Raw genomic sequence first — 9585 nt, 5'->3', positions numbered from 1 at the left:
TGCAAGGCAGGTATAACAGACAACATCATTGTATAATGCTAACGTTTACACCCCCAGGGAAGGAGGAAGTGGGGCCTGGAGGCTGAATTGGTCACTTGCAGAAATTATGGGGTGTTTTGATAAGTGGGATGAGAATGAGTATAGGAGACAGGCAGAAACGTTTGATTCTTGGTGCAAAGAGAATTGTCTGCATCTTAACATCAGCAAAACCAAGGAACTGGTTATTGACTTGTTATCACCACACCAAAGAGCCTCTATTTACAGTCACTATTCAAGGAGTGGATGTAGAGGCGGTGCATTCGCACAAGTACTTGGGAGTTCATATTAATGACAGGTTGGAGTGGTCTCAGAACACAGGGATACTATATAAGAAATAGCAGAGCAGGCTGTTTTTCCTTAGGAGACTGTGTTCCTTTAATATTGGAAGTGACATCCTTCACATCTTCTACAACTCTTTGATGGCCAGTGCAGCTTTCTAAGATGTGGTGTGCTGGGCTGGTAACATCACTTCAAGAGAGGCCCACCTGATCAACAACCTAATTAAAAGGGCAGGCTCAGGTACAGAATGCACTGTGGACCCCCGAAGGTCATAACAAAGGAGAGAATTAAAGCAAAGCCATTATGAACTATGCTTCACATCCTCTCTATGACACACTGATAACGAGAACTTTCAGGTAATGAATCACTCAGCAGAAGTGTGTTAAGGAAAGCGACTTCTATAACAACAGCAATACTTCGGCACTGTGCCTCACTATGACCATGACAGCCAAGTCAGAACTTTCCTTTTATTTGAAATTTTTTTTTGATTTATAGTAATTCAATGTGTGTTCAGACCTAAATGTGTGTGTGTGTGTGTGTGCGTGTGTTTGTGTGTGTGTATATATTTTTTATTTGCTTACAGACATGACCATGACATGAGATGCTTTCCCATGTTAGTGAATGGATGGATGGATGGATGGATTTACCATGCGGTGCTTCCAAACTGCCCCAACTCCCCCTAACAAGTTGCACGGTGCACATACTCCCTGGCAGTTTCTTTCACCCGCTCCTCTCAGCATTTTTTTACTGGACAAAAAAATAAAAAACTGTCTTCCATGTCTGACCACTGAAATCCCTGAGCTCATTCAGGAGATATTTCTCCTATAAACTCACCAATTTTAACTCTTTGAGGGTGGATGTCGACTTTTGACAAAAAATTCAGGGGTAGAGGATGGTAATCGGCTGTAAAAGGTGACAAAACTCACTGTTATGTTTTAGTTTGATTCTCTTTGCTAGAAGGAAAGATGGTTTGATTGATTTGACCTCAGTTACTGGTAGACACATGAGAAGCGAAGAGTGAACGACCACTAAAATGGCATGGACATCTGGCGAGAGGCCAACGTGAATGTGCAAAGCAACATACTCTGTGGGTGACATTTTGTGTATTTTGTCATTGAACCAGAATCTGACTTTAGTGTAAGTGATATGGAGATGGAGATTGAAAACGAAAGTGAGGTACTGGCATCAGATGATTTGTCCCAAGCTGATTGTGGTGCTGAATGCACTCGCGTAGCTGATGCGCCTGGGAGGACTTCCACTTACGATGACAACAGGGACAAACCAAGATTGCGTCGCACTGTGGCTGTCATCGCCACATGAAGACAGCTAGGCAGCCAGTCTGCCACCCCTCGCTGCCAGCAGAAACAGCGAACAGGCAGCGACAGTCGCCACAGAATAAAACAACAGTTGTTTGATGTTGATTTATGTGTGAAACTATTGTTTGGTGTGCTGAGTTGTTTGGGAAAAAAATATTCAGCCCTTAAAGAGTTAAGGCCATTGTGACTCCCAAGAAGCCAACAAAAAGCAACCCCATGAAAGCGTACTGATCAACAAGCATCAAAGACAGACGTGAACAGCAGGAAATTGACCATTCAGATTTTATTGGAGCACTTAAGCAGTTACATGAACTGTTGGGTATTGCTGGGTAATAATTGCAGAGATTGCCAGTTTTCCCCTCACATTTTGCTATTGCACTTGGCATTAGTGCTATTGATTGCCACTGAGGATCTTACATGGCTTAGTGCAAGTTATGGTGGTCTTTACCCAACTCCATGACAGGCCTCAAGCAGTAGAGCTGGCCTCTATTTTGCTATCGATCCACTCTCGATATGCTGACACCTTTGTGTAGGCATTTTTGCCAGGTTGTTCACATTTCTTTGGACCATAAGATACGATCCCCACACCAGTAGGAATGTTGTTGCCATCCAAGCAAACCAGTGGGCCTCCTGAGTCTCCCTGAAAGAAATAAAATAATATAACATTGTCATATCTGTTCAATCTAATCCTTAGTCATGAGGGCCTGAGTCAAACATTTGAAAACTCTTTGAAAAATTAATACAAATGATGCAAAAGTAGATTAGTCAAACTGAACTTCTTTATACTTACAACACAGGCCCCTTTCCTGCCAGTGCCTCTTGCACAGATCTGAGTGTTGTGGTCACAGTGTTTCTGGATCTCCACCTCCGCCTCCATCAGCACGTCGCTGTTCATCCCATTGCTTGCAGTATTTCCCCATCCGGCCACAGAGCAGGTGCTGCCAGGCTGGAAGGACTCGTCCATGTCTGGAATGCGGATTGTCTTCACTTCATTCGTAATATCGGCACTGTGCTCCAGCTGTTTAAAATGAAGTAAGAATGCAGTCAGTGAGCACTTTATGGTATGCATTTAGGATAGTGAGCCATTGGGCTGAACAGAAGTGAGAAGGCTCAGAGTTTATTTTAACTTTCTAAAAAGCAGAAGGAAGATAGAGAGGGCTGGCAGACAGTCACAATCTGCATGCAGATTTCACATGGCTGTCTGAACAAGGCAGGCCTATCTGTGCTCTTTGACAACCATCTCTATGTGGATTTAGAAGTAGATCAGCCAGTTTAAGATATCTCCCCATATGTCCACCTCTTCATGATATAACTACAGTTGTGGCCAAAAGTTTTGAGAATGACATAAATATTGGTTTTCACAAAGTTTGCTGCTTCAGTGTTTTTGGATAATTTTGTCAGATGTTTCTATGGTATACTGTGAATTTCCCCTTGGGATTAATAATAATAGTATCTATCTATCTATCTATCTATCTATCTATCTATCTATCTATCTATCTATCTATCTATCTATCTATCTATTACAAGCTTTTCATAAGTTTCATAGGCTTTTATTGACAACTGCATTACGTTTATGCAAAGAGTCAATATTTGCAATGTTGGCACTTCTTTTTCAAGACCTCTGCAAATCACCCTGGTATGCTCTCAATCAACTTCTGGGCCAAATCCTGAGCATCCACAGATTTTATCCCCTTTCTCTGTACATTTAGCATTTGTTTGCTCAGAGATTGATGCGCTTGCTGCTTCCTGTGCAGCTCTTCTTTTCTCCACCCTAGCAGCCCACTTCTTCTATTCTTTTGTCTGCATCTTTTCTTGTTAAAATTGATTAAGTCAGTGTTTATGTTGCAATTACATAGTACAATTTTCTTAATTTTTCACTTAAACTGGCACTTAAGTCTTCAATCTGCCTCAAGAATGATTTAAGATATGAGGAGGTGGGGGAAGTGACGGTGACACTGCCGAGAGATGATTCTACAATAAAATAAAAATAAAAAGAAGAATAACCTTGGAGGTCAATCATCAGCCCGAAAGAGGCTAGTAGACGTCACGTAGTATATGTGTACCAAATTTCAGGTCAATAGGTCAAATGGTGTGCAAGCTACAAGTGATTTAAAATCCTGGACAGACAAACGGACAGCCACAGTAGCGTATTATATTAGAAGATCATATCTTGAATCTGTTATTACATTTCTTTTTTTTTTTTGATTTTGCCATTGCAGCATTTTGAATTTTAACCATTTAACAGAATTATAAAAATTAGCAATGCAATAATTGGTTTGCACCAGGCCTTGGTCACAATCTGTATCTGTGTAACAGTCTTCTGCTTTGTTTCCTGCTGCAAACAAATTTATCACTAGATTAATAAAGTCTATCTAAAACCTGAAATAATATCTTGCAAAAATTCTGGATGTTTTTTTCCACAGGGATGCTTTATATACAGTAATTTCATTCTTGGAGTGAATATTGTCAGTGCATCCCTAAGCTACACATTTGTTTCAAAGCTACCATGAACATCATGCTATTTCAAGAAAATAGTTGCATGCCCAAAAGCACAGCAGATATGCAGTAACACTGAAGTTGTGATATTGATCTGTGCTGACGTCGACGCTCACCTTCAGAAGCATGATGTCATTCACAATAGTCTTCTCATCGTAATGTTCATGAGGGATGATTTCTTTTACTGTGATCTTCTGCCAGGATTTCTCAGGGTGTGAGAGATTATGAGCTCCTAGAAAAGCAATGACTTTCCTGTGGATGACAAAAGCAGTAGGTTAGTCAGGGAAGAGTATAGGAAGAACAATTCTGCTTCTAAGAGCATGTTCAATCTGAACACAAAAGACAGAACCTACAGCTGGAATTTGAAATAAATGATGATGAGCAGGGAGGGGGCAACAGGACAAGAAAGAAAATGTTAGAAATATTTTAAATATACATAATATTCTCAAACTCTATTAATTAAATTCTGGGTTGTGAGGGTATGTTTTAATTACTATACAAAGATGACCCACAAAATTGACCATCTAGGAGTGAGGAAAGAAGATTTAACTGAAGCTCACTGTATTGAGAAGAATGATCTTTAAGGTAGATAGATAGATAGATAGATAGATAGATAGATAGATAGATAGATAGATAGATAGATAGATAGATAGATAGATAGATAGATAGATAGATAGATAGATAGATAGATAACGCGTTCCCACACCCACCACACGATGAAACAGATCAGGATCCTTGTTGGCAACCCCCCAGGCAGACACACTGGCCAGTCTCTGCCTCCAAAAATGACCATCTATTTGCCACAGCCTGGTGTTACATGGGCATTCCTTTGGCCTGGCCCAGCTGCTCAGGTCCTCAACAATAAGGATCCTGCGAGCCGGATCACCTTTGGGGAATCATGTCACATGGCTGTAGTGCCGTAACTGATGCTCCCTCACAATGTAGGTAATGTGCCTTATTCGGTACACCGTGAGCAACAGTTCAATCAACACAAAGTCAAACCAGCAGTACCCAAGGATTCTCCAAAGAGACACAGTACCAAGGAAGTCCAGCTTTTGTCTCAGGTCACTGGATAGAATCCATTTTTCACAACCATATAGCAAGACAGGAAGCACCAGGACTCTAAAGACCTGGAACTTCATCTTTTTGTATAGAACATCACACACCGCTTTTCAGCAATCTCATAGCCCACCATGCTCTCCCAGTCCATCTACTAACTTCATAGGAAAAGTCACCAGAAACATGATATACTGTATACTATATAGATAGATAGATAGATAGATAGATAGATAGATAGATTAAAGGCACTATATAATAGATAGATAGATAGATAGATAGATAGATAGATAGATAGATAGATAGATAGATAGATAGATACTCACGGACAAGCTCTCCCATGGATAAGTCGGGACTTGATTTTACCGTATAATTTCTGGTATATTATAATGTTGGTCATATAAGTGAAACACGGAAAACTCACGCTATTGGTACAAGAGATTATGATATGCTAACAGCCACCTGAGAGAGGAACCGCGGGACACACTGCCTTTTTTTTCTATGTATTGTTCCTATGTGACCGCACAGTAATACCTGAACTATTCCGAAGTAACATTTGCACTTGTTTTGTGTTTTTTGTATCTCACACCCTTATACACCTTTATCATAAGTGCATCCCTTATCTAAGACGGAGCGTTCGATCAGAAGAAAATATGAAGCTAGTTTTAAATGAAATGTCATTGAAGTAGCAAAAGAAATTGGTAACTGTGCTGCTGCAACAAAATTAGATGCATCTGGGAAACTGGTGTGAGATTGGAGGAGGCAAGAAGATGTAAAAAAAAAATTAAGTGTCGCATTTTTGAATGGGTGTATAAGTTGGGGTCTGATTTTATGATCGATTTTTTGGGTTTCAAGACCAGACTTATATGTGCGTATACACAATAGATAGATAGATAGATAGATAGATAGATAGATAGATAGATAGATAGATAGTCTCTATCTATCTATCTATCTATGGTCTTAACACACATCAGAATGAGTAAAAGAAGAAAATTTAAAAGAAGGACAGACATGTGAGTTCCAGTCCCAGTGAAGCCTTATGCAGATGTATTGCTTTTCATATAAAGGAGTCGTGTAGCATTTCTTGACGCACTTCTGCTGAATGATTCATTAGCTGAAAGTACTCAGTATTAATGGATCAGAGAGGGGATGTGCAGAGGATGTGGCTCGTAACGGCACTCAGTTTTATTTTAATTCTCTCCCTTGCTACCCCCAGGGGGTCCAGAGAGCATCCTATAACTAAGCCTGCCTTTAAAATCAGTTTTTTAATTCAGTGCACCTCTCTTGAAGAGATGTTACCAGCCCAGCACACCACAGTGTAGAAAACACTGTGGCCATTGCAGAGTTGCAGAAGATGTGAAAAATGTCACTGCCCACACTATGAAAAAAGAGCCTGCTCTGCTCTTTCTTATACAGTCCCTCTGTGTTATGAGACCATTCCATCCTGTCACTGATGCGGACCCTCAATTACCACCTCTACATCGACTCCTTGAATAGTGACCAGATATAGGCTCTATGTTGCTGCATTAGCAAAGCTGTTATTAACGCCATACAATCCTAAATTGAAATAAATGGGTCTAAAATGTATGAGAATACAAATCAACAACATTTCATTACATTCTGAAAGTGTGAGTTGCAAAACACAATTTCCATAAAGATTAAAAAACCTCACCATTCCATGCTGAAATGCCACCACTGACTGCAGTGTTCAACCTGACATTTTCTGGTTTCTTTACTTGCTCATCCTATGAATGAGGGTCCTGTTCCTATTTGGCATTTCCGGTGTGTTTCTTTATGCTTATTCTTTAAAGGTTTGTGCACAAGCTCCTCTTTTAGTAGCATTATGAATTCTGCCACATACAAATGTAGATAGCATCATATCACTCTTACAGCTTTGCTTAACTAGATGTATGTCATTCACAGTGTTCACAACACTTAAATATCTACAAGCTTTTAAAAACAATCTTTTTGGTTTAGTTGGTTATAGGCATTGTACTTTAAAAACATTGTGTTTTTAAATTCTATTCTTAATGTCAGGTCCTTCGTAATCGCCTCCTTGCAGCTATCGATATTTCAGTCTTTACTCAGCTTGTATCCTTTTATTCTGTTTAATAACTTTCAGTTCCCACATTTTATTGGCTAACTAAAAAGATTACAATATGCAAGCTTTCGAGGCAACTCAGGTCCCTTCTTCAGGCAAGATATAGCCAATAAAAGCTGTCATTTTGCTTGGCTTTTCTCTACATTCTCTACAATGGCTAACACGGTACAACACCCTAGTACTACAGTTCCCACATTTAAACTTGATTGCTTTTTAAGCCATGGTACATATGTTTAATAAGGTGTGGGTGCTTGCTTGTCAGGTGGCACATTGGCACAATGGTTACCACTTGTTGGTCAGATTTTGTCTGCGTGGAGACTGCATACTCTCTCTTCTTTTCCTCAGACATCCCCAAAGACATGCAGGTTAGGTTGATCACCCTGTGATGGACTGTTACCTGGTCCTGGGCTGTTTCCTGCCATTTGCCCAGTGCTGCCAATATAGGCTTCAGGGCCCTACAATCCTGATCTGTGTTTGAGAATTTTATGTTATGACTGAATATCTAATTTACTTACTTATAGATTTCTTCCGAGTGTACTTGTAAGTAAGATAAAGAAAAGAGACAGACACCCCAGTTAATAAGACACTTACTCTCCTTCGCAGTGGGCTGCTGTCAGGATGAACTCAGGATGAATGAGGAACCCTCCACAGATGTAGGAGTGTGGACCAACTTCTGCTAGCAAGAAGGCCATGTAGGGTCGGTGGTGGGGTTTGACTTCCTTCCCATCAATGATGTGCTCTTTAGAGGCACCTAAAAGAAATGAAGACAAATATATGAAGGTGTTGCAGTAACCTGTGTCAGTCAGCAATTTAGCCAAAGCAATATTCTTCAAGCTGGGAGACCCTTAAAAAGATTCTGCAAATAGGCAGGTGTTATAAAGTTGTACATAGGTTGGGCTTCTTTAAAAAATATATAGCTGCCACTTTACAGTGAAATATCTGACACTCTTCCGCACTGCCCAGTCCCACTCCGCACTCTGTCCTAGTTTACCTGCCAATCCAAGGCAGACAGCAGCAATGGCACTCCAGTAGACTCGGATCATGGCTCCACTGTTGACTGTCTCTACAACTCAGCAATTCTGAGATTGTGTTAGTATATGGAGTATAATCATATATAGTGAGTGGAGGAAGAAGGCAGATGTCTTGAAGCTAACCACAAACCACAGTGTACATCAGATAGACTGTAAGGAAGGAGAACATTTTCATGCGTAATTACTGGTAGTTCATTTTTAGCTATTGACTGAATTCAATACTTAGTACATTTTCAAATTCTTGACAATAAAGATTTAAGTGAAATAAGTGACCCATTTCATCTAAATTTCCAATAAATGGCTAAATGGGGGCTTCATCCGAAATAATGAAGAAAATTGAAAATTTGAAACAACGAAACGTCCCTAAGGCTTAATGTTGAGCAAATCAGATACTATACCTGTAACTGAAGAAATTGATCTTTGAGAAATGAATGTGATTTCTTTATGGATTTGGTAAAACATTAAAACAGAGAAAAAGATGTGGAAGCTCCTTCAAAATTTAAAACTGCTGCAGGGTGGCAGCAGGTACTGTTGGAATTAGGAAATAGAGTGAAATCAGAAAAGGAGGACAGGAATCAATAAAACAAAATGTTGTACATTTTCATAAACAGTATATAACAAATACACCATTAATTACAGAGTTAGAGATGTCCCAAAAAAAGCCTGTAGAGATGGGATCATGGACATATGTGGACGGTGTTAATAGAGTAATTATTCCAGAAAGAGCAGTTACACTTGTTAGATTAGTTTTCTGTCAAAAAATTGTAGTTGTGTTTGTTCCAAATTACAAAAGCTCTGCAACTTTTAGCTTACTTAATAGAACAGTTCAGGCAATAGTGTGACACGTGTTCAAATAATTCCACAATCCGAGCATCTTCATTTGAAATGTTTTAGCAAAATTCAAAGCAAGACATTATAGTGAGAAGTCAAGCAAAATGACACCTTTTGTTGGCAACTAAAAAGATTACAATATGCAGGCTTTGGAGGCAACTCAGGCCCCTTCTTTAGACAAGATGTAATACATCTTGCCTACATCGTACCTGAAGAAGGGGCCCGAGTTGCCTCAAAAGCTTGCATATTGTAATCTTTCTACTTAGGCAATAAAAGGAGTCATTCTGCTTGACTTCTCACTATATTCATAATGGCTAACACGGTGCAACACCCTAGTACTAAAGAAAAAACATTGTTATTCTTGTGAAGAATGTTGTGTGACCTGTTAAGACACTCCCTCCAGTGCTGAAATGCCATTGATGCATCTGTCGAGGGT

The 9585-nt window shown here is 39.7% G+C and overlaps 1 protein-coding gene across 1 annotated transcript; it reads right to left on the bottom strand.

The window, feature by feature from the left end:
* Window positions 1–1900: 1900 nt before the first annotated feature.
* LOC120537682 (mast cell protease 1A-like) lies at window positions 1901–8377 on the bottom strand. Its single transcript, XM_039766787.1, has 5 exons — window positions 8279–8377; window positions 7879–8038; window positions 4247–4382; window positions 2425–2652; window positions 1901–2274 (listed from the first exon to the last, which is right to left on the bottom strand). Exons 1-5 carry the CDS (start codon window positions 8328–8330, stop codon window positions 2101–2103), a joined length of 750 nt encoding a protein of 249 aa, XP_039622721.1. The 5' UTR covers window positions 8331–8377; the 3' UTR covers window positions 1901–2100.
* Between the last annotated feature and the right edge of the window lie 1208 nt (window positions 8378–9585).

This window comes from Polypterus senegalus, chromosome 10 (genome assembly GCF_016835505.1).
Source record: "Polypterus senegalus isolate Bchr_013 chromosome 10, ASM1683550v1, whole genome shotgun sequence".
Classification (NCBI taxonomy): domain Eukaryota; kingdom Metazoa; phylum Chordata; class Cladistia; order Polypteriformes; family Polypteridae; genus Polypterus; species Polypterus senegalus.
The sequence above is the reverse complement of the archived record's forward strand: the minus strand, read 5'-3'. Positions and strand labels throughout refer to the sequence as shown.